This window comes from Mercenaria mercenaria, chromosome 15 (assembly GCF_021730395.1).
Source record: "Mercenaria mercenaria strain notata chromosome 15, MADL_Memer_1, whole genome shotgun sequence".
Classification (NCBI taxonomy): Eukaryota; Metazoa; Mollusca; class Bivalvia; order Venerida; family Veneridae; genus Mercenaria; species Mercenaria mercenaria.
In genome coordinates this window covers 18,751,755-18,779,097 of record NC_069375.1, presented here as the reverse complement: position 1 = coordinate 18,779,097, position 27,343 = coordinate 18,751,755, and the positions used below count along the sequence as shown (strand labels likewise).

The window sequence follows — 27,343 nt, the reverse complement described above, 5'->3', positions numbered from 1 at the left end:
ATTTTTATTATTATTTTTACTGTTATTTTTATTATTATTTTTACTGTTATTCTTTTCTTGTAATTCCTTAGCAATTAAATTACCAACTGCCGGAGCAGGTTTCTTTTTAAGTTTTTCAACAATTTTATCAGCAGCTAAATTTCCAACTTCTGTTCCAACCTTTTTTGTTCCACTTTCAAGTGCTGCTTTTCCTGCTGTTTCCAAAGCTTTTTTTCCAGCTGTGCTAATTGAAGATGCAACTCCGCTTGAAAACAATTTCGTTAAAGTGTCAAAGATACCTGTTCCATGTATGATTTCTTTTCCTGTGTGAGCATCAACATAAATAAATATTCCTTTATTTTTGTCATAAACTTTTTTGTACATTATATAAAACTAAAATTTATAATTTCATAATTAAAGTTTTAAAACTTTGTTTTAATTAATTTCTTTTAAAAATTAGTGTAAAACTTGTTTCAACTTCATTAAAATTAATTATTCTACCAAATACATCTGTAATATATTTCTAATTGAATTTATAATATATTTATTAATTTCAGAATATCCAACTCTTTGTGGTTCTTTTGTAAATGGATAAGCTCTTGTTAAATCTGCAGTACTTAAAGCATAGATAATATCACTGAAATTACCATCAACAAGTGAATTATCAATAAGATCACAATGAATGTAAATTGTATCCACAGAGTTAGTTATATTGGTGTTGTAGTTCCCCATTCGGTATTTCTCAATGCTTTTTTCTCAAATCCAAGCAATGTATGAAAATTTGACATTCTTAAATCCAACATAAAATTATCTGTAATTGAAATCAAAATCTTAAAACTACTTAAATCAAATTCCAAACTTATTGGAGCAATTTCTGATTTATTAAATTCAAAATCATCATTACTTATTAATGTTTCCCTAATATAATTATTAATATCTGTGTAACTGTAAGAACCATTTGTAAATATAATATCTTTCCATTCTTTACCATTATGATAACGAATTCTTTTATTGTCATATTCATCACTAATATTATGCCAAGAGTAGGTCATAGTGTTAATACTATCCAAACCAACAACATAAGTTTTATTTTTATCTAAAATTAAAGAACGACTAAATCTGATTGTAAAATCACTCGGTTTATTTTTATTATCTTTAACTGTTTCAGAACTTAATACTATTTTTTGTTCCATTTATATATAACTAAAATTTAAATTCAAGAAAAATAATTTTTATATAACATTTCATGTTGTTCTGGTAATAGTGAATTCATTTTTAATAGTTCATCAATTATTCTAATACCTTCATTTTTTAGTTCTTCATTATTATTTCCAGCATCAATTGAACCACAAATTAACTCCAAGTCATTAACCAATTCTTTTGGATTACATGGACAAACGTCATAACCTTGTCCTCTAATTACTTTTTTAAATTTCATAGATCTTTTATTGATAGGTAATCCTGATTTTTCTGTTAATTCTTTGAATATTTTTATTGAATGAATTGAATGCTTTTTCTTATTGTTATATCTTTTATTAATCAAATCAATCAAATCATTATCTACTTTAGTGTTAATTACTTCCTTTCCAGTTATTCTATCCTTAGCAATTAATTTGTTTTGACCATAAAGTTTATTTAAGTTAATAATTAAATTACCATATTGTCCATTTGGTGAAACTTTATATGGGTTATGATATCTTATTCCTTTTCCCATATACTTTTTTCCTGTTTCTAGAATATCAATGATTGCGTTTCTATAATTTTTATAATTTTCCTTCTCGGCTATAATTGCTTCCTGTTGCTTCAGATCATGATCTGTTTTGTTTGTCTTTCTAGTTATTGCACCAGATTTGCTAGCCAATTTTTTTATTTCATCCGATACATGTTCTATGATACCCTCTACTTCTTCTCTAGTCATTCTTTTATCAGGATTTTTAGATTTGCTGTGAAAAAAGTTAAACACTTCTTGTGGTGTGTTATATTTTTTATCTATAAGTTTTAAATCAATTTCTTTATTAAAATCAATTGTAAATTCTTTTGGTCTTGCTCCCAATTCTTTTTCTTCTGATTCTTCAAGAGATTCTTTAGTGTCTTCAAACTCATCACCATCATCCGTATCCGTATCCAAACCCACATGATCTTCAGGAGACCCTGTAATTGGTGGTGGTTCTTGGAATAGCTGTTGGAAACCCTGATATGTTTGTATGTCTTTCATTTCATCACCTAGTAACGCTAATTGCTCCTTAATTCCAGGTAATGCTTTTAACTGACTTGATAATTGTTCTTTTTGACTTTCTATTTTTTCAGTAATTGGTTTATAAATTTCAGTATACATATCCCGATTTGTAGCTTTTCTTATTTTTTCTCTCATTACTTCTTCTATAAGATTTCTCATCTTTTGCCCAACTATTTTTTTTCTTATTCTTATTTCATTAAGTTTCGATTGCATTTATATAATAATGTAAGATATTGTAAAATAATGTAAAATAATGTAAAATAATGTAATATTATATAAATGGAAATTCCAAATTATGATACAAAAAGTGATAAATCCAATAATTTTAAACAATTTTATCCTTTTATGCCAGATTCATGTTTTAGAATGTTAATATGTGGATCTTCTGGATCTGGAAAAACAAATACATTAATGCATATACTTCGAAAACCTCTTATATATTATGATAAATTATACTTGTATGCTAAAAACCTAGAACAATCTAAATATCAAGATTTAATTAACCATTTAAGCCAAATTGCAAAAAAAATTAAAGTAGATCCAAATGAAATACTTGAATATTCAGCTGATCCCAACCAAATGAACCTTGTGAGAATCTTGAATCAGAAAAACAAAAAGTAGTAATATTTGATGATTTTGTATGTGAAGATAAAAAAGTTCAAAATGAAATAACAAAATACTTTATTCAAGGACGACATAAAAACTGTTGTGTTATTTATTTAAGTCAGTCTTACTATAAAACACCAAAAGATATTCGAATTAACTGTTCACATTATATTTTGTTTGAAAGTCCGGGTAAACGAGAAAATGATATGATTTGTAATGAACAAAATATAGATCGTGATACTTTTGCTAATGCAACAAATCAAAAATATGATTTCTTATATATTGACAAACCAAGGAAGTTTTTAAGAAAAAACTTTACTGGTAATATATAGATGGGTGTTTTTAATGATACAAAACAAATAAGTGAAACTGAAAGTGTAAGTAAAGTTAAATTTGATATTGATTTAAGTGATTATGCTACTAAAAAACAATATAAAAAGCTTAGAAAGGGACATGGAATCATTTCTTCACAGAAATAAGGAACTTGATAACACAATGAACAGAGCATTAGATATGGAGGTAATAAAATAATTAACCTAGGAAATCCAGATAAATCCACCGATGTAGTTTCAAGACGGTTTGTGTATAAAAAAGTTCAAAGTGTAATAGATGACTATAATCTTGAAGATATTAAAAGTATAAAACAGACATTAGAAGCAGAAGTAAAGAATATTGAAGAATTAACAAAAGATTTTAAAAAGAATTCATTATTAATAGTTGAATTACAAGGTAAAATTGAAGAAGAAATGAAAGCTATGACTGATTCTATTAAAGAACTTGAAGAGAAATCAGATTTGACAGATGATAACATAAAAGAAGTATTTCGAGTTAATTTAAACATTTTATTCACCCAAATTCAAGAATTAAAAGATAGTATGATTAAACATGAAGAACTAAAAGACAAGATTATTGAAGCTGAAAAAAAGTTACAAAATATGTATCAGTTAGAAATCAGAACAGAAATAAATAAACTAAATACTGAAACTGAAAATAAGCATAAAGATTTATTAGAATTAATTTCAAATAAACTTGCAGAATATAAATCTGAATTGGAAAAGGCAGCTTCACAAAGAGGTGATGATCATGACACAGCATTAGAGGATTTTAAAAAAGAGCTCAATTCTAAAATAGATGACTTTAAAAAACAAATTCGAAATTGGATTAGTATTGTTGACAACCGTCATAATTTAAAGTATGCAGACTTAAGTAATATTACAAAAAAATTACAAGAAGATATGACGCAGCTTAATGCTAAAGTTGAAGAACATAAAAATGAACTGGACTTTGTAGTTGAAAAATCAGTTAAACAAGGAGAGTTAATTACTGCTAATACTGAAGCAATTAACACAGTTAATAATCAGATAGAAAATTTGAAGAAACAACTTGTAGACCTGATTAATAATGTTGATGCAAGTCACAATATAAAGTACAAAGAGTTAAGTAAACTTAAAGGTTTATTACAAGAAGATATTAATAAATTTAATAATCAAATTAATGATAAAATTAAAAAAATAATAAATGATTTGGACTCTGTAGTTGAAATATCAGCTAAACAAGGAGAATCAATCACTGCTAATACCCAAGTAATTACTGCTAATACTAAAGCAATAACCGCTAATGTTGAAAAAATTGCTACTAATGATGAAAAAATTTCTAATAATTGGGAAAAAATTATAGAAGTAAAAGATGCTTTCTTAAAACAAGAAACACAATTAGCTAGAACAAAGAATACTGTTGACAATTTATCTGCTTCTGAAGTTGCCACAACAAAACGACTTGATGATTTAGCTGAAATAATTCTTAAACTTAAAAAGAAAGACAGGAAAATAGAAAAAAGGGTAGAGGAAGTGAGACATGAAGTGTTTCTCTTTGAATACTATTATAATCATACTTTTGATTACATACAAATGAAAAAGTATTTTGACCGTCGCGGTGCCTGGATACATTCAACATATAAAAATATGGCCGATCTGAACTATTTAAATATATTTGAAATAAGACCTGGAATTTTCGTAGATTATAAAGATTTTATAAACACAAACCAAGAATATAAAATAGATGTACTAGATATGCTTTTGAGTGGTGTGTTTATAGTCAGAAAAACCGGAACTTATATAATAGATATTAAGATTTTATTAAAGGGTACGAGCTCTTTAGGTGAACCGGATAAACCGACTAAAAGCCCAATATCACATTTTATATTTAGGTGGCGGAATTATAGACCTCAGGATGATGTTTTATTTTTTGATATATTTGATAATGTAAATATAACAGCTGAGGCAGCTGAGGACTTTGACACTGATAAGTTAATATCTATGTATAAGAAAAAAATTAAAGTTTATCTAAAACAAGGAACAATGTTTGATATTCATCCTTATGAGGATTCAGCATCTACAGAAGTAACATTTATGCTTTTGATGGGTAGTTACATTAGATTCTACATATCGGATGAACCTGTATCTTATGATGGAAACAGACTTTTGGATTAAAAGTTTAATTAAAGTTTTAATTACTATGTGTACCCTAATATATACTTACTAATTGAAAATAAATCAAATACATTACATTTTATCAATAAAAATAATCTGCCAAAAGTTTGCCAAAAGTTTGCCAAGTTGGCAGACACTGCCACATTGCTGCCACTTGGCAGAAAAATGGCAGGCTTTTGATTGGTTGAATTTGTGTTTGCCAACGTTCTGCCAAAAGTTTGTCAAGTTGGCAGCGACTGCCACATTGCTGCCACTTGGCAGGATTTTGGCAAATATTTGGTGAAAGTGTTTAAAATTATCTTTAATCATATTTTACTATAGGTTTTAACAACAATTTGTTAAAATTTGTTTTAAATTTGTTGAAATTGGTCAGCATTGGTCGGTTTAGGTCAAGGGTTAAAATTAATTTGGGTCAAAAGTGTACCAAAAACCCCATTTCTTATACTACTTGCTTTTGTAAAAAAGCGCATGTCTCCCCCAATGCAAAGTCCTATAGGCAAGAAGTCAATAGTGGTCAGGAGCGAAAGTCAAAGAGACACTGGTGGTTGGCTGCAATAGGGATCATCTACTTGGCATGTCCAGTCACCCCACTAAATTTCAACACTCTCGGCCTAGTGGTTCTCAAGTCACTGTTCAGGCTCCTGTGACCTTGAACTTTGATCAAGTGACCTCAAAATAAATAGGGGTCATCTACTCTGCATGTCCACTCATCCTATTAAGTTTCAACATTGTAGGTCAAGTGGTTCTCAAGTTATTTCCCAAAAATTATTTTTACATAAACAGGCCACTGTGACCTTGACCTTTAATAGACTGACCCCAAAATCAATAGGGGTCATCTACTCTGCATGTTCAATCATCCTTTGAAGTTTCAACAATCTGGGTCAAGTGGTTCTCAAGTTACTGATCGAAACTGGTTATCAATGTTCTGGCCTCTGTGACCTTGAACTTTAACAGAGTGACCCCAAAAACATTAGGGGTCATTTACTCTGCATGAACAATCATCCTATGAAGTTTCAACATTCTGGGTCGAGAGGTTCTCAAGTTATTGATTGGAAATGGTTTTCCATGTTCAGGCCCCTGTGACCTTGACCTTTAACAGAGTGACCCTAAAATCGTTACGGGTCATCTACTCTGCATGACCAATCATCCTATGAAGTTTCATCATTCTGGGTCAAGTGGTTCTCAAGTTACTGACCGGAAATGGTTTTCAATGTTCGGGCCTCTGTGACCTTGACCTTTAACAGAGTGACCCCAAAATCGTTAAGGGTCATCTACTCTGCATGACCAATCATCCTATTAAGTTTCAACATTCTGGGTCAAGTGGTTCTCAAGTTACTGACTGGAAATGGTTTTCAATGTTCAGGCCCCTGTGACCTGGACCTTTCACGGAGTGACCCCAAAATCGATAGGGGTCATCTACTTTGTATGTACAATCATCCTATGAAGTTTCAACATTCTGGGTCAAGTGGTTCTCTAGTTATTGATCGGAAATGGTTTTCAATGTTCAGGCCCCTGTGACCTTGACCTTTGATGGATTGACCCCAAAATCAATAGAGACCATCTACTCTTCATGATCAATCATCCTATGAAGTTTCAACATTCTAGGTCAAGTGGTTCTCTAGTTATTGATCGGAAATGGTTTTCAATGTTTGGGCCCCTGTGACCTTGACCTTTGATGGAATGACCCCAAAATCAATAGGGGCCATCTACTCTTTATGCCCAATCATCCTATGAAGTTTCAACATTCTGGGTAAAGTGGTTCTCTAGTTATTGATCGAAAATGGTTTTCAATGTTCAGGCCCCTGTGACCTTGACCTTTGACAGAGTGACCCCAAAATCGTTAGGGGTCATCAACTCTTCATGACCAATCATCCTATGAAGTTTCAACATTCTGGGTCAAGTGGTTCTCTAGTTATTGATCGGAAATGGTTTTCAATGTTCAGGCCCCTGTGACCTTGACCTTTGACAGAGTGACCCCAAAATATATAGGGGTCATCTACTCTTCATGACCAATCACCCTATGAAGTTTCAACATTCTGGGTCAAGTGGTTCTCTAGTTATTGATCGAAAATGGTTTTCAATTTTCAGGCCCCTGTGACCTTGACCTTTGACGGAGTGACCCCAAAAACAATAGGGATCGTCTACTCCAGCAGCCCTACAAGGCTATGAAGTTTGAAGGTTCTAGGTCAAATGGTTCTCCAGTTATTGCTCGGAAATGAAGTGTGACGTATGGACGGACGGAAGGACGGACAGGGTAAAAACAATATGTCTCAGGGGGAGAGACATAATTAATTCCAAGTATAACATCTTGGTGACCTTGACCTTGGGTAAAATGGGCCCAGTCCCTGCATATACTTTGTATTATGGACAATGTGTATGTGAACTACAGTAATATATAAGCAATAGTAACAAAGGTATGAAAGAAAAACAAAGGTTGCCGAAAAACTTAATCTTAATTATAAATTAAATCAATTATAAAAAAATCTTAAAAATAACCCAAGTGCAATACTGTGGTGACCTTGACCTTGATCTTATTTAAAATGGGTCCAGCCCCTGCATATACTTTGTATACTGGACAATATTTATGTGAACTTACAGTAAGATATAAGCAATAGCAACAAAGATATGATAGAAAAACAAAGGATGCCTTAAAAATTACCTCAGTATAACACCTTAGTGACCTTGACCTTGGGTATAATGAGCCCAGCCCCTGCACATACTTTGTATACTGGACAATGTTTATGTGAATTTACAGTGAGATATAAGCAATAGTAACAAATTAAGACACAACAGAAAAACAAAGTATGCCGAAAAAAACTTTAAAATTTAAAATTATGTAAAATGGGCCCAATCCTTGCACATACTTTGTTTGTATGCTGGACAATGTTTCTGTGGACTTTCGGTAAGATATAAGCAATAGCAACAATGAGATGACAGAAAAATAAAGGTTGCTTTAAAAATGACCTAAGTATAACACCATGGTGACCTTGATCTTATGTAACATGAGCCCAGTTCCTGCATATGCTTTGTTTGTATGCTGGACAATGTTTCTTTGAAGTTACAGTAAGATATAAGCAATAGTAACAAAGAAAACAAAAGTTGCCTTGACTAATACGAAAAATGTAGGTTAAAAGGGGACATAACTCACACTAAATCCTTATGGAATCGTGAACTCTTGCCTAAAACTGGACATGGTGATGGCACACAAGTGTTGAAAGTTTCAAAGCTATACGTCAACAGGTTAATATTTTGTCAAAATGTGGATTGGTACAAAAAAATTTAATCAAAATGTGACGATCCTATGCTAACGTTGACGCCAACGCCATGCTGACTACTAGCTCTCATCTTTGAATAGTCAAGCTAAAAACTGCAAAATGCAAGTCAAAATTAACTACAGCATTTTCAACATAGGATTTGAAATGAATCAGTGCTATGGAAAGATCTTTGCATTGCCACAAGTTGACAGTTTTGTGATTAAAAAGTATTAGGTCGAAAGTATTCATTACTGAATCAGTTTAAACATGGATATCAATAGCAGTTTAGTAATTTCCATTTTGGTAGGAATTACATGGGCATGTTAGTAGCACATGAGCCATGCCAAACACTCAAAGGACATGAATGTGTTTCAAATGTTATCAACAATATCTTAATTAAGATGAGTTTATATCAAAAACAATTTTACATGTAATGAAAACAAGAACACCGCCTACAGGTGCCATCACTCGTCTGCAAGTGCTGGTCAGTATTTCAGAAAAAAGTTTTAGTTCAGAATTTCTAAGTACAAACGGACCTTAAATCGAACAAAATGAAGGTTAGAGTTATAGTTCTTGGCCTACATAGTCTACTAATGATGATATAATGTTTACAAAATGCAAACCAAAGTTATGGTTCTTGGCCTACTAAGTCATCTGATGATGACATGTAAGTGTGCAAAATTTCAAAGCTGTAGCCCATAGATTTTGAGAAAAGGAGGACCTAAAGGTCACAACAGCCTAAATAGTTTTCCCTATATATTCTATATAAAACTGACCTTTTTCAAAGAGCTACCAAACATTGCTAGACCCATTTCAGAGAACAAATCCTTCCCTCATTTTAAAGAGTTATGATAAAACTGATATAAAATGAAGAAAAAAGTAGGGGTCATGTGTCCATAAGACAGCCAATGCTCGACTATTCGAAGTATTTCTCAGAAGCAGAAAAATATTACCCAAAATGTTAAAATACCTAAAGAGTTTTAAGTTCAAAAGGGGACATAATTTGACCAAAATGCATGTCAGAGTTATGAGACTTGATGCTTTCAACTAGTTTTATAACCCCGAAGACACATGTGAAGGTTCAACTTAATATCTACATTGTTTTGCAGATAGTAACTTGCACGCAAAACTTTAACCAGAATTTTCTAAGTCCAAAAAGGGACATAATTTGCCCAAAATAGATGTCAGACTTATGAGACTTGATCCAGTGAGGATGGTAATTAATCTAGAAAATTAAAAAATAAGTTTAAAATCTATATGCCTTTAAGTAATAGCTGTATGTACTTGCAAACAAAACTTTAACCAGGATTTTTGAAGTCCAAAGGGGGCACAATATGGCCAAAATGCAGGTCAGAGTTATGGGACTTTAAGCTATCAACTAGTTTTATAACCCTGAAGACACAAGTGAAGTTTCAATTCAATATCTGCATTAGATTTGGAGATAGTAACTTGCATGTAAAACTTTAACAAGACTTTTGTAAGTCCAAAAGGGGCATAATTTGCCCAAAATACATGTCAGAGCTATCGGAACTTGACCCAGTGAGGTTGGTAATTGACCTAGAAAAAAAATAAGTTTCAAATCTATACGCCTTTAAATGATAGCTGTATGTACTTGCATGCAAAACTTTAACCAAGGTGTGACGCAGACGCAGATTCTGATGCCGACACCAGGGTAAGTAGAACAGCTAGACCATTCCAAAAGGGTCCATAATTTAATGCAAAATGCTATGCAAAACAGTACTTGCTGTGCAGTGTCAGCTTTTAATGGCAAATAATTGCTCCAAGTTTTAAAGCAATAGCTTTGACCGTAAAGGAGAAAAGTTGACCTAAACGCAAATCTTAACCAAGAAATCTGATATTTTCTAAGTCCAAAGGGCCATAATTCTTGCAAAAAAAGCTGGATGGAGTTATGTTTCTTGCTGTTAAGAGTCAGCTAGTGATGGTGAACAAATGTTGCAAGTTTTAAAGCAATAGCTTTGATAGTTTATAAGAATTTTTTTTTCTCTGACACTGTGCCAGTTTCATTTGAAATGTGCAAGAAATCTAAATGCATGAAAAAATAGAAGGTTTTAGCTTGATATCAACAGTTTCTAAGGTTTTATGGCATTTTCAGTACCAGAAGAAAAAGCATCAGATTTTGTCAAAAATATCTGTTGCAACATAATTTTGAAGCAGTTACCCTAAATGCAGACTTGTTTTGCCCTGTGTTGACATTTTCTACCCTGATCTACAAACAAATTACACATTTAAACCATTAAATATGTTCACTTTTACCTCTGATGGCCATAAATTAGCAATCGTCATACTATAAATCTGTAGTTTAAAAAACAAAAAATACACACAAAACAGTGAAAATGTGATATTTTTGGGTTTTATCCTCATTTTCAACAAAATTGCAATAAATTTGTCATTTTCTATCAAATTCTTAAATCAAAGCAGCCAATGTCCACCATCATCTGGTCAGATTTCAATTTTCACCAATGTCATCTTATAGGTTATAACACACTAAATAGTTGTTGTTCTTTATTCTATATAAAACTGACATATTTCCACTGGCCGCAGCACACATCAGGACCCATTTTGAATGTCTGTAACCTACATTTACTTGAAGAATATTGTTAGTGCTAAATAAAAATCAGAAGAAAAGTGGGGGTCATGTTTGATGCAAGAAAAATAATTTCAGTCAAACACAAAAACTGCAAAATCAGCTAAAAATGAGACCACATATTTCTAGCTATTTATAAGAACAATTTAATGTGTAAACCTTTTTTTATATCATATCTTATCTCCAGAAAGATTATACCTACATTGCCATTTTAACAGACTACTGAATAGTTTGCCATTATTTCATAAAATTATTTTTTGTTTCTGTGCTGTGATCAGGTTTTACATATTTTGTTTTACTTAAATAAATGACCTTACACCATCACCCCAGTGTTTCAGATGTGTAGAACTACCTTAAGCATGACATGCTTTATCATTCTGAAGTCTCTCAGAAATTTTCATATAGAGTTAATTTTTACAAATGGCTACTTTTTCTAAGTTTTTCATTATGTTGGATAAGAATAATTCCTGCTATTAAGATTAATAAGCAAAGTGTTTTAGATTAATTTATCCATCCCTGGCTAACCTCCCACTAAAAAAAAAATAAAGATTGCAAATACCTCAGAATCTGATGGTTATCAAAATCAATAATTGTTATCATTAAAATTTTTCTCTATTTACTCCATAAGTAAAGTGGTACATTTAACACCCACGAAATAACGTATATAGGGCACAATACAGGTTCATGGGGCACATCATTAAATTTATTCCAATGATAATCTTTCTGTGAAAAAATACCAAAAAGTGATTTTGAAGTTCTCCCCCCCCCCCCCCCCCCCCCCCTCCCCCCTTTGACAATGAGCCATTAGTACACATAATAACTGGTACACTCAGACGAAAGAGGTACACACAGTTTGTAATTTCATTTTTTTTTTCTCATTAGAGGTCAATTTCACTGAAATACCTTGTAAAAACATGCATGAAAGTAATGATAAAAAACATAACTTACCCCCTCCCGCAAGGTCCCCGGCCTCCGCTGCTACCTCCGCTGCCTCTGCCGCCACTCCAGAACCAAACCACAGTCGCATCTTCGCCAACACAACACTCACAAAACCAAAAACTCGTCTAAGCGCCATCGTGTATCTGTAAGTATACAACCAAATGATCGATCAGAACTGAACACAAAGTGTGAAAGTTGGCGCGGGAAAAACGTGCTTTTATACTGAACATGTGAGGCCCGAATCGAAGTATGGTTCGAGTTTAGTTTTAACTGAAAATACATTAAGGCATAGAAAGACCCAGTTAATTGTGTACTTATATTTCAGACTCAGGGGTTTCTACTATGGCCAACATTCCAATACACTGACCAGTAGTTTCGGCAAAAGTAGTCTCCCTTGAATATACATGGATCGCGGACCCGATAACGTTTATCGATAAACAGTTTTACCATAGATTTGTATAGGAAAATATATTTCAAACATTAAAAACGTATTTTTATCGTTACTTAACGAAATTTTATAACCTCGTGAAGTAATCTTCATTTTTTGCCCTTTATTTCAATGTATTTTTTATCGATGTGGTACAAAAACTTATTGCTTCCATTTTTGTTTGAAGTTGATGACTATGGTTTCTATGTATTTCTATATAAAAATGTGGAAAATACCGTATATGTCAGGTTTTAAAAGGCTTTAAAATTATTTTCTGTCAAAATGACATTATTTTATAACCTCGTGAAGTATTCTCCATTGTCTGAACATTGTTTAGGTATGTTTTATTTTAAAATTGAAGAATGACAAATTGCTTCCATTTTAATTTGAAAATGAAGAAATCGCAATCTTGAGCACGTTTTCACATACTAGTACATTTACTTGACGGTACGGCGGTACAAGGCAAGGTGTATCAATGTGTTGCATATCCGTTCGAGCGATTTATTTATTTATTTATTTATTTATCCGTCTCTAGTGCCAATTCTATATTCTGTTTGATATAATGATTAAAGGTAAAACTTTTTTGAATTGACAAACTTTAAGTCTTAAAAAGTCCGCATAAAATTAAAAAAAAAAAGCAATTAGAATTAATTCTATGTAATTGCTGTACACAAACTGCGTGCCGGTATGATTTTTGATTATGTTACAATAAACCATACTTCGCTTAATTGAAACATTTCGCGAAAATTTTGTGTTGGATTCACATATATACATGTGCCTAAAATGTTACATACAAGCATAGCTTCTTTACGTTCTCTGATCACTGCATGAACGTAAAAGTATGAATTACAAATTAAGGAATGGTGGTGATTTTAATTGTGATGATATTGTGATTAATTTACTCGTGAGTGCATTTCAGTGTTATAAAGTAGAAGATGAAAAAGGGCGCACTTTATGCAACTTATTATTAAATAATAAGAAAAAAGAAAAAACACACACAAGTAAAATATTTATTAAATACAATAATCACTTTCACCGGTATATGACCTTTTTCATTATCATGATATATTACAAAGACATTTTTTAGTTTACACTATATCTGTGTTTTATTGTTATAATTATATTATTATTATTCTAAATTAATTCCTACTCCACAAATCTTCATGGTCTAATAGGGACCCCTGTTGTGCAAAAGTACCCATCAATTAGCGACTATTACATAATCGCTGATAAGCAGCAGATAAGACAGAGGTTGTATATTGGATTAGCGTGGGAGACACTTCTCTACCCATATGCTTGACAAGTGTTTATGATCTTACTGCGAATATTGTGAAACATTGAAGTTTTATAAATGTGAAAAAGAAAATAATACAATGATTTTAATCATGAGCATACAGATATTTTAGATTAATTGTAAAATGTAAGATAATATGTGTTTAAGACTATTATAAAATTATTTTTTTTAACAAATGTACATTACAGTCTCTTGCAACTCTTGATTTTTATTACAGACGTATTTTGGGGTAATTAGCATAGCCTGGGGTGTCTATCTCGTCTCCATCCTGTGTATTCGCAAAGGCCCATAAAACATCACGCGTAAAACACTTATAGTCAATATGCAGCAATGTGAAAATTGAAGTTTGCAGGGCGATAAATAAAAAAAACAACAACAACAAAACATTGAGAACAATTTATAACATTTCGTTTCACAGCAACAAGGGAGAAAAGGGCTTTAAAAAGGGGATTAAAAAAAAAGGGTTGTGTGATATTTTATGTACATCCTTTACGATTAAAAGGTGGCATTTTTGACTTTCATATTTTCGGCCCATACATTAAACGAAACTTCTAACTTAACCCAGCATTATGAGCATATACATGACCGAAAATACACCTTACATACTCATAATGATTCGGTCATTCTGAACAAGTATTTTTACTGTAAAATCCATGCAGTTTCATTAGAAACTCATTGTGCATTACGGCAGAATATTTTGTACATTTTGCTTGCTGTTTAAACATATAATTATTAAATTCATGGTATAAGGTCGGTATCTAGCAAAGTCCACATTTTTTTTCGATTAAAATACAATTGATTACAGTACCTGAAAGATGTGTTATATTCTGCTTTAATTTGCATACTTCAATAATTCCATCTTACCAAGACTGAAGATGCGCTTTTCAAAAAGCCATATATACAGTTACCCGCTTCCTTCTTTTTATTTCTTATCCTACTAATTTCTTGTCGGTTGACGCGCGTGAAGTCTACAATCGGGAGATAGATAGCCTAGTTTACCTGTTTATCGATATTTTAGTGTAAAGGGAAACAACTACAACGGCGCTCAAGGCAAAAAATCAATACCGACAAGAGTTGCGGTTCTCGTATATTTTACGCTCAAAGTTGGGGATGATATATCTGACGGGATGCTGTCAATAGCTGACAGGATACTGAGTTACGTTTCACAGATTGTTTAGTCATATTAATGCGACCTACTGTTTGCAGCCGACCTATCCAGTTATGTTGTATGGCATATTGGTGGTACTTACCCCGATCCTCCATCCCAGCGCCTAGGCATTCCTTTCACCTTTATGCACCTGTCAATATTTTGCCCGCCCCTGGTGTGTGTGTGGGGGGGGGGGGGGGGGGGGGGGGGGGGGGGGCGGTGGGCGGCCGGCTGACCCAGGAAAATTTGACATTTCAAAAATTTTGTTGTCTAAATCCCCACCCTAAAGACAACGTTTTTGTCTAAATCCCACCCTAGAGCCTGGTTGGTACATCAAATGTTTGTCAAATTCCCGCCTGTCGGGAATGGTCTTCTGTCTAAAGTCCCGTGTATGCCCGCCGCTCCCCCGGGCGGGCAAAATATTGACAGTTGCATTAAGCTGGAAAGTCGCCTCCTTTCATCTTAAGTCGCCATGTGACCAGCATTGTAATGGTCACCAACAACATGCAATAGCGGAGATCGGCAATCTTGATCGCACTGAAAAGAAAACACACATTTTTTCCCCAGCACTATATGCTTGACTGTTCTGGGATATACTTGCACATGGAATACATTGAACTAAATATCGGGTACATGGTTGATACTGTTAACTAAGATATGTTTTTATTACCGCCTTAGTACAAAAAAAAAATCAGCAGTCTTGGTTGTGACCACGACTTGCATTTTATTTACCGTTTTCCTTCCTTATAATTTCTCCATGATTTGAAATTCGCCAGACATTTCCGACAGTCAGTTTTGCCGAGTATTTCTTATTTACTCCATATCATATTTTTTTCTAGGCAAATTAAAGAAGTTATGTTTTTTGACAATGTTATTCAAAATTTTCTATCATAAAAATAACATTTTTTTTTTCAGAACATACAATGATAAAGACCATGGGAGTCACGGGAGTAGACAATGTGCAGCAACTGTCACGTCGGGACCAATTTTACTGCATCGCTCGTCTTTTAACATGTGCTTGTACCACAGAGAAACATTTGCATGCACAGGGTCTTTTTCAAACTGAATTACCAATGAAATCGTATTTTTGTGATTACCTCCCTTTAAATGAGCTAGTTCGGAAAACTGCATAGTCTTAATATTTCTTTGTATATTTTATTTTCACATTTTAGCAATTTCAAGGATGTATGTGCCTACAGGCCTCTATATCTATATAATGCTTCCAAAGTGGTTTTCATACTTTCAAGTATCGCTGTAACTAAAATAGATTTCCAGATCAAAGGGAGGGAATCAGCACTTTTGACATGCAATGTAGTGTTGTATTCAAGCGTATTGCAACACAAGCATGTGGGCAATGCAAACATACTCTTTCTAGTTTTTGCCATCCGTTTGAGTGTAACTGGAACTGACTACTCAATGAATATAGTTCAATGTTATTGATAAGATATGGTATAAAGAATCATAAATATAAGGATGTAACCATCGTAGATTGGGTGAGATTTATTAGCAAAAGTTTTAAATAAATGATTTAACCACTTCCGTTGTGAAACTAGTAATTTTACTTTATTCATTGAGTTACTGTCTGCATTCAAATTTTATTCCGAAATACTATTCTCGCATAGACGGGCCTCCAAAGAGTACCACATGGACACGCATCAGACAGCAATACAACATGATTGCGTTGAATACAGTTAGTACTGTGATTATATATTATATAATAGATCCTTGATCGAATGAACAGTTTAGCTCGCGGTCAAAATTGACAATTATGCTATATTTGTCACACACTTTGTTGTATTTTGTGTTTTAAGAAAAAAGGTACACTAGCATACTATTTATTTATTTATTTATTTGAGTCTATTACATTTTATACACATATACAAACATAGAAATTACACATATCATACAAGTAAATGGTCATTCTATATAGAATTACAAGGGACTAGATAAATATAATACTCATACCATACAATGTAACACTTAAAATCACAGTAAGTGTATTGTATATTAAGTTTTGCCCAGTTCGGATTCCTTTTGAAAGCTGTATACTAGGTCCAAATTAACTTCAGTCACTACGTCATAATAATGTTTACCTACTGGTCCTGTAAACCACTTACAGATCGCTAGTGTAGGGGGGGGGGATACAAACTAATCCTGCTTCTGTGCGTAAAAATTCCATAAAATGTCTTTCCTTAAAATATTTTTTAAGTAAACTGAAAATCCTCTACATAGTTTAGGAATTGCACGGACACCAACAATGAATAGTTTCAATGATACTTCTCTTAGGTAAGTGTAGAAACACCAACGTAACTGCATGACGTTGTTTGTTTCAAATCATATTTGTTGACTTCCTGATGAAGACTTAATAAATAGTCGAAACGTTGAATGAAAATGGAGTTAGCCTTGTAATTCTCCCGTTCTCAACGTAACTGCATGAAACACGAGGAACAATGGACAGTAAGAGATTATCTAAGAATATCTACAAATAGATAGACTTATAATTTTGTACATATTTCTTTTTTTATTTTTTTTTTTCGTAGAATGACAAATAAAGATACACACGTTATTGTGCGCATTTGTGTTCTTAAAAAAGTTAGTCGTTGCTGAAATTCTATATCTCTCTGTACATAAATAAACTCCAGGCAGAGAATAAGTAAATGTAATATAGGTATTTTATTTTTCCCTCCACAAATAGAACTTTTGTCGGTTGTAACGTGCTTAATTTCAAAATAAGCACTTCAGATTTTCAGTTTGTCTGACTTGAAAAGCCTCAGATTGATAAAAAATCAAAACATCTATTGATTAGAATAATCCTCCAAACATTATTTCATCATGACAGGACACCTGGGTAGATCCACAGACTAGCTGGTTGGATTCCTCACATGAATAATTCAACGCCCTTGGCGAGGCCCGAAACGCACATCGGAGAGGGGCAACTGATTCAAAGTCAGCGACCTTAACTGAGACATGTTTCGATCAGCACGACAGGATGGCGATAAAAGATACATAGCTCAAACCTTTGACCTTGAGTTGTGACCTTTACCTTGAGTTGACATGGCTGACTCATGAGTTCTTGATTAGGTGAGCATTTGAAAAGAGTTTAGGAGATACAGAGTGGACACAAAATGGAAGGCTCAAACCTTTGACCTTAAGTTGTGACTTGAGTCGGCATGGCTGACTCATAAGTTCTGCACATGGTCTTGATGAGGTGAGCATTTGACCTAAGTTTTATAAAATTCCTTCGAGGGGTTTAGAAGATACAGAGCGGACACAAAATGGAAGGCTAAAACCTTTGACCGTGAGTTGTGACCTTCACCTTAAGCCGACAAGGCTGACTCATAAGTTCTTCACATCGTCTTGATGAGGTGATCATTTGACCCAAGTTTCATGAAAATTCTTCAAGGGGTTTAGGAGATATGGAGCGGACACGAAGTGTTACGGACTGACGGACGGAAGGAAGGACGGAGACCATTTCTATTTAGGATTTAGGAGATAAACAGCGGACACGAAATGGAAAGGCTAAAACTTTTGACTTTGAGTTGTGACCTTGACCTTGAGCCAACATGGCTGACTCATGCGTTCTGTACACTGCCTTGTTAAGGTGATCACTTGACCCAAGTTTCATATGACTCCTTCAAGGGGATAAGGAGATACAGAGCGGACACAAATGGAAGGGTCAAACTTTTGACTCCGAGTTGTGACCTTGACCTTGAGCCAACATGGCTGACTCATAAGTTCAGCATATTGCCTTGATGAGGTGATCATTTGACCCAAGTTTGATGAAAATCCTTCAAGGGGTTTAGAAGATACAGAGCGGACACAAAATAGAAGGCTCAAACGTTTGACTCCGAGTTGTGACCTTGACCTTGAGCCAACATGGCTGACTCATAAGTTCAGCATATTGCCTTGATGAGGTGATCATTTGACCCAAGTTTGATGAAAATCCTTCAAGGGGTTTAGAAGATACAGAGCGGACACAAAATGGAAGGCTCAAACTTATGACTCCGAGTTGTGACCTTGACCTTGAGCCAACATGGCTGACTCATAAGTTCAGCATATTGCCTTGATGAGGTGATCATTTGACCCAAGCTTGATGAAAATCCTTCAAGGGGTTTAGGAGATACAGAGCGAACACAAAATGGAAGACTCAAACCTTTAACCCTAAGTTGTGACCTTGACTTTGAGCCGGCATAACTGACTCATGGGTTCTGCACATTGTATTGATGAGGTGATCATTTGACCCAAGTTTTATAAAATTCCTTCGAGGGGTTTAGAAGATACAGAGCGGACACAAAGTGGAAGGCTGAAACCTTTAGTCCGGGGTTCGATTCACGACTAGACGCTGTCATCTTTTTTTCTTGATTTGGAACTTTTAAGATATGTTAGAAACAAAAATTCATATTCTAATGTTCATAATATGATCAAAGTTCAATTTGAAAGAAAGCTTATTTTTTAGCCAAATCTGGAGGCATGCTGCTTTAATATCTATCCAACTCAAAAATATAACTACAACCCACGAAAACACGTGAAAATGCGTAACATACCGTTACTTCAGAGGGATAGCTTTTTCTCAGTATTTGTTTGCAGTTAAGACAAGGTTGATGCAATAAAATAGATTTTGTATGTCAAAAAGAATTTTTTCTTGAGAGAAAACAAACTAAGCCTGCATGCAAGACAGTTACCGCGCTCGGAACATTATAGACCCGGGCGGATTTTCGAAAACCGAAAATGCTTATGCTACAGGATATCACAAGAATTCGTCATATCCCACAAATTAGGTTGGCCCGATTTAAACAATATCGGACTATCCCGATCATGTGATCGGTACATCGACGTTTCGATTGTCCTACAGGTGTATACCGCCTCAACAGCCTAGTGGTAGAGTGTCCGCTTTGAGTGCGGGAGGTCTGGGGTTCGATCCCCGGCTACGTCATACCAAAGACGTGAACAATGGTACTGGTAGCTCCCTTGCTTGGCACTCGGCATTGAAAGGGTAGTACCAGGAGGTAAAATAAGCGCAGATACGTATCTGTTACTGGATACCTAGTTTGTAGCACAAGAACTTTGTAGCCCCTGTTTTATGTTGGAGTATATGCGACGTAAAATAAAGCTTACCTTTACCTTCACCTTTTTTGTGTACCGAAACATATTTATTAACATCAGTACATATGTCATCCTTACAAAGCAACTAAGGAAAGATAAGAATGAAAGACAAATCATATAGAAGTCTTCTCCTTCTGTATATAAAACTGCACGGGCATAGCTAACTTAAATGTCTAATGAGACTTTATAGTCTTAAAACATGTCTTTAGTTTTATTGTCGGAAAATAGCAATGCTAATGTTACATGTTTAAAAAAACCGACCCAAAATAATCTTGAATCTTGTATCTTGTATGACACAAGTGGTTTACGTGCTCTGCAGTTTTTGCTACATGTAAAAAGATAAACTTCTTGCAAAGAACTATAAAAATAGTATGTATATTATACTTCTTTGCTTCTTGGCACAGAGCACAAGTTATTTCAGGGTGGCAAATTCGGCACGATTCAGATAATGCTTATAATTTCTCTATTACTTGACTCAGGAAGGTCTAATACGTATCAGTTGTTCCAGCTTGACTGATATTTAAAAAGCGCCGAAGACAAGAGAACGAATGCAAATGTTTAAGTAACGTAAACACTGGAATTTGGGCAAAGAGTTAGAAGAAAGTATTGAAAATATCTGGCAGACGCTTTGTTATGGAATGATATTTAGGTAAATATTACACAATGCCTGCTGACTGTTACAATTTACTCACTGACACTCCCATTGTGCTTACTGGTATAGTAATCATGCATGCTGGCACCTTTAACACGCGTGTTGACAATGATACCACGCTTGTTGACAATGATACCATGCTTGCTGACAATGATACCATGCGTGCTGGAAGTTATAACTTCTTTGCTGCTTAGACCCTGATGTCTATATCATAATTTCATTTGGCAAAATGACAGTGCCGTGTAACGCCGCATAACAGCATCGCCACATAAACGTGTTTTTTTTTCGTTTATGCGGTGATTTTCAACGCATAAACGTTTATGCGGCGACGCTCAACGCATAAAGCAGAAATTGCTTATATGGGGCGCAACTGTGCCTTTTTGCCACATAAAGAGGATTAACTTAACCATTTATTATAAAGCTAAAAAATAGAGTTCTAATATTTCAACAAAAACGATGGTGATGATGATGATGATGGTGGTGGTTGTGATTGTGGAGATGATGGTGGTGGTTGTGATTGTGGAGATGATGGTGGTGGTTGTGATGATGTTGTTGATTATGATGATGATTAAGATTACGGCGTAGCATATTACTGTCATTTTGAAAAAATACGGGAATGATGATGATGATGATAATTATGATGATGATGGTTGTGGGGATGATGATGGTGGTGGTGGTGGTTGTGATTGTGTGATGATGATCGTGGTTGTGATGATGTTGTTGATTATGATGATGATTAAGATTAGGGCGTAGTAATATTTCTGTCATTTTGAAAAATACGGGAAAAGTAGGCAGGCAATTGGTCAAATTTAAGGTAATATTTTAAAGTTGAGCAAAATTGAAAGTTGAAAATAAATTATTACTCCCTTGGAGTGTTCACATCTACATTGTTTTGGTTACAACATGACTAGTGCATTAAAACACAATCAATGAAAGAAAGACGTCCATGATGACCCTATATCAGTCATCTGAGTCCTCTTGTTCAAGTGCCCAAAACTAATGTTGTGTTGAAATTTTTGGAAACAATATAATCTTCAAAAGTTTTCCTTTCGTTGCCCTAGTACCAGAGATATACGCTGATGACCTAGACGTGAATAAATTTCACAATCGCACAATTACCAGTGGTTCTTGACAAGGAAATAATTCTTAGCTCATCTGAGCACAAAGAGCACATGTGGAGCTGTGAGGATTGTTGGATTTGTTTGTCCGTCGTTAACAATTGACTTTTCTAGAAACGTTTGAAATGACGTTGAAAGTGTGCATTGTCAAGGGTACATGCCCGTCAGTCTGACAAAAAGGCGAGAATACATGTTACGTCATACAACGATTCAATTTTCTGATTATCTCAAATGACGGTGATGTGCGTTGTCGTAACATAGGCCTATATTCCCGCCTTTAGTTGGGCCAAACGTCATTTCAAACGTTTTCGCAGAAAGATCAATTGGTTTGGTTCACATTTAAACTGATCTTACTAAATCTTTGTCAGAATTTACGTCTCTAAAAGTCTAGTTCAAAGCTTGGTTAAGTGGACACAAAAAACTAAGTCCGGTCTTGATGAAACTTTATCAACCACTATTGTACTAGTATGTGTTTTAAAGACGATTTCGGGAGTTTCATGCTTTTTTCATATAGACAGAGAAGGAAAATTACAAACTGTTCCATAGAATTTTCTTAAACTTGGCATGATTATAGAAAATTACCTCAGGAAGGAATTTATGAGAAAAAAAAATCGGGGGTCACCGTCCTACTTTTTGAGTTATCTGCCCTTGAATCTGAGATTTTTACTATTTAGGTCATTTTCAAGGGCAGATAACTTAAATTTGCGTCTAGTCATACCAATTGTCATTTGAAATAAAAGGTTCTTACTTTATTCCGTGTCATTGTACCAACTTTACAGAACATTCATCAGACAGATATCTTTCAATAGTCTCTACGCGAACAAATAAATTTTTTTTCAAATTGTCTCCCTTTTTTTAAGGAAAAAGCAATATGCTTACTCATTGAAGTATAGCAATAATTCTATTTGAAAGAATTATTTAAAACTTTGCAGAATGTCTGAAATTGAGATAACAAACAAGAATATGAAATTGTATGAAGTATCAGTAGGCTTGATTTTGAGTTATCTGCCCTTGAAAATGACATAAAATAGCAAAAATCTCAGATTCAAAGGCAGATAACTTAAAAAGTAGGACGTTGACCCCCGATTTTTTTCTCATAAATTTCTTCCTGATGTGATTTTCTATAATCATACCAAGTTTAAAAAAAATTCTATGGAACAGTTTGCAATTTTCCTTCTTTGTCTATATGAAAAAAACACGAAACGCCCGAAATCGTCTTTAATTGTTTTTTTATGCGGCAAAAGTGTGCCTTTTTGCCAAATAAGAAAGTCCTGTTTATGCGTTGAAAATCACCACATAAACGAAAAAAACACGTTTATGCGGCGATGCTGTTATGCGGCGTTACAGTGCCGTGTACCGTATTGGAATATTTCAACATGCCGGGACTGTATATAAACAACATTGCACAGTTACAATGCTCACAGAAGAAAATACACGATGTGACCACACAATATGAAAGATGCAATCAGCCACTAAGCAAGTTGAAAGTAAGCATAATGCAAAGTGCAATATTGCACGTCACATTTTTATACCAGGGGGCGCAAGTTTGTAGTTTTCACGAAAGGTAACGGGAATATCCGGATTTTAATTAGCTCTTGGCTAAGTGTCAAAAAAGTCATCACTGACTCAAGTTCATATTCTACATGTTCAAAATGACAGTTTGACACATTATTAGCAATCTGCAAAATTCTGTCCTTAACAGCCAGTTTAATTTGTGAAATCTCAGGAATTTCAAACTGTAAGTCTTCCATTTACATAACACGTCACTTGTAAATAAACGCAACATCAAAATTAAACAAGCAAATTCGATGAATTGGTATCCCTCGCCGAAAGGGCTTGAGGTGAGGATTGGCAAAAAAATATTTCTGGAAAAAAAGTTAAGGATGTTACTAAGAAGCAAATAATTTCGTCAAAATCATTTTAACAGAAAATGAAAGCTTTTTTTTTGGAGGGGGGGGGGGGGGGGGGGGGGGGGGGGGGGGGGGGGCAGCGGAGGTGACCGGTTGAGGGTGCAAAAATTCACCTGTTGGTTATAAATATTGATGGAAAATTAAAAATGAAAAAAAAAAAAAAAAAAAAAAAAAGCTGGGGGGGGGATGGGGCCGTATGATCGGGGTGGTGGGCAAGACCGAGGGGAGAGTGAGGTGGGGGAATGGTACAACTCTGCATGCTAATAAATACTCATGGAAGGTTTGAAAAAAAATAAATAAAAAGGAATGATTTTTTGGGGGGGTGGGGGGGAGGTGAGAGGGGGAGGGTGTGTGACCAAGGCAAGGTGGTGACCAGGTGTGGGTACAAAACTTCACATGTTTATACTAAATGTTCATGGAAAAGAATGAAAGAAGTTTAATGAAATTCTACCAATGGGTTGGTTTGTTATGTACAAATCTGTAAATAAAGGGCAATATCTCTAAGGAAAATTGACCAATTAAAAAAAAAATGAACGGCATCATCGAAATATGTTGGTTCATACTTATTTCAAGTTTCATGAAATTCTACCAGCTTGTTACTGAGAAATGGCTGCAGATGTAGATTTTTCATTAAATCAAGGGCAATAACTCTAAGGAAAATTGACCAATCCGATAAAAAAATTTGACGGGCATCATCGCAGTATGCTGGTGTATGTTTATGTCAAGTTTTATGAAATTCTACCTGATAGTTACTGAGAAGTGGCTGCGGACGGACATTTTTGGGCATTTTTCATTAATCAAGGGCAATAACTCTAAGGGAAATTGACAAATCTAAACAAAAACTTAACGGGCATCATCGCAGTATGTTGGTTCATGTTTATTTCAAGTTTCATGAAATTCTATCTGCTAGTTACTGAGAAATGGCTGCGGACGGACGGACTGACGGACGGACAACGCCATTTCAATACCCCCTCCCGATTTCATCGGCTGGGGATAATAAAGTTAAGACAAATGGCGATTTGCAAAAAGGGGAAGTAACTATTGTTAGATCTCTATACATATTCGGATATCCTCGATAATCTTTCCGGCAAATAATTATTCAAAGTACGGAAAAACACGACCACTTAAACATAACGCCCCCTGTTATCAAAATGTGACATATACTTTTGAAATGACATTATGCTTACTCCTATTTTGCCTAGTGCCTGATTACATTTTCCTTACTGGTTGATCAATTCGTGAATTTTGTTCTTGGATGCATTACAGATTAACCAGTATAACCATAACATGTTGAAATATTCCAATACGGTACACGGCACTGTCATTTTGCCAAATGAAATTATGATATAGACATCAGGGTCTAAGCAGCAAAGAAGTTGTAACTTCAAGCACGCATGGTATCATTGTCAGCAAGCATGGTATCATTGTCAACAAGCGTGTTAAAGGTGCCAGCATGCATGATTACTATACCAGTAAGCACAATGGGAGTGTCAGTGAGTAAATTGTAACAGTCAGCAGGCATTGTGTAATATTTACCTAAATATCATTCCATACTATGTGATGAGGAAAGCTCTCGTTTTCCTGTCTTCGACGCTTTTTATCTTCAATATCAAATCCGTCAGGTAATAAAACTACATAAATTGTTACCTGAATCGATACTTTAAAAAGTTATCGTGATAAAGCAAAGTTTTCTGAAAAGATTAATTCAAGCAGTGCAAAGTTTCCTGGAAATATAACCTTCTTCTTCTTAATACTACACTCCCTCTGTCTATACTTACCTATGTATTAATTACCTCCAATTTTTACGTCTCCGCCATTTGCACAGTTCTTTTAGGCATACAGACACTAAATAGAAAATGGCGCGAAAAAAATGGTATCGCATAATGGCGGACATAAATAGTCCTCAGTTTTTTTGCTCTGTAGAGCTATTTTTCTTATTTTCTTTGCAATTTTTTTTTGCTAAAATCACATGACAGATCTATGCTTGACATGTAGGTAGCATTTTCATAATGAGATAACAACATGACAAAATTTTTCATGGAAACTTAGATCATACACCACCAGTATAATTTGGGGTCTCATATTTTAGCTGATTTTGCAGTTTGTGTGTTTGACTGAAATTATTTTTCATTCATCAAACATGACCCCCACTTTTCTTTTGATTTTTAGTTAGCACTGACAATATTCTTCAAGAAAATGTAGGTTACAGACATTCAAAATGGGTCCTGATGTGTGCTGCTGTCATTGGAAATGGGTCAATTTCATATAGAATAAAGAACAACAACTAGTTAGTGTGTTATAACCTTTAGTTTATTTTTGACAGTAGGTATATCATGCAATTTTACGATTTTATTAAGGAGTTTCTAAGGAATGTTTAAAAAACTGATATATTTTAATGTTTTGTGTGCCTTTTTTTTTTTTGAAGCCGAAAATTAGTCTCAGTAGGTAGAAGCTCATGAAACTAGCCGGAAGACACTCTGTGAGTACAGGCAATAGTATATACCAAAGAAGTGTAAAATACACAGAATGGCAACTGGCTGTAATCTCGTGTCAGAGTGTGAATCGGCGTTATCTTAGTAAAAACTAACATCGGCGAGCATGGAGTTACAATTTGTACCTTTAAAACTACATTTAAAATACATGTTAGCTTCTAAAACAACATAAGTTTAATGTCATTGTGAAATAGTCTTAAGACACAGAGTATACGTTTCTTACCATCAAAAGAAGCGTGGTCATACGGTGATAATTAATTTACCGATGAATATTTGCTTTCGCATACAAAATGGCGCGTGGAGAACGCGTCACTTCCGGTAAACGAGATCTCATTCAGTTGTCACGGGATGTTGGCGAGATTTGCTCTATATGCCTTTCAAGTTGCCGATCTATTTATTTTTATAGCTCTTTGTATATACTAATAAAGGAAATTGTTCTTTGTTTCATATGAAATTCAAAATCAGTTTTGATACAGTTTTTTGATACAGTTTATAGATTTTCACTCCAACATAGACCAATTTTCCACAAGAATTTGTACATTTACTTTAAGAAAACTAAAATAAAATAGGGGTGTTGAATAGTATGCAGCGAAATGCAAATCAACTAAAGTTAGGAACCCTCATAAAGCGGACCATAGAATAAACACTATACTTTAGTTTTCAAGTAAACAACCAGGCTTTTTGAACAAGTCCACCCGCCGACAGGCAGTTAATTGTGAAGGATCTGACAGTTCTATATTCACATCCATCGTACATTGACGAGTTAAATTCTGGATAGGACGAGTCAAAGAAATATTTATTTTTATAGCACTTTGGACGAGTGGACTTCGCTGTATACTCGACCGATCGGGCAAGTGGTTTTTATGTCGTAACTTTACCAAGTTCAGAAATTATATCACGAAAAAATACCTAGATTGACTGGAATTAACCCGCGAATCATAAAGATATCAAAACGTCATGCTGGTAATTTTCCATTCCACGAGCACGTGCGACCTATCGTAATATCTTATATCGCCGTTACTTTTGTTTATGGACACGACAGAATGTTTATCTTGATGATATCTAGGTCAAGTTCGAAACTGGGTCAAGTGC

The 27,343-nt window shown here is 34.4% G+C and overlaps 1 protein-coding gene across 1 annotated transcript in view; it reads right to left on the bottom strand.

Moving 5' to 3' along the window:
• The window catches only part of LOC123533427 (uncharacterized), a 29,401-nt gene extending 17,145 nt beyond the window's left edge, over positions 1 to 12,256 (bottom strand). The window contains exon 1 of the mRNA XM_053524692.1: positions 12,118 to 12,256. Within this exon, the coding sequence (XP_053380667.1) occupies positions 12,118 to 12,244 (127 nt within the window). The 5' untranslated portion in view covers positions 12,245 to 12,256. The remainder of the gene's footprint in view (positions 1 to 12,117) is intronic.
• Between the last annotated feature and the right edge of the window lie 15,087 nt (positions 12,257 to 27,343).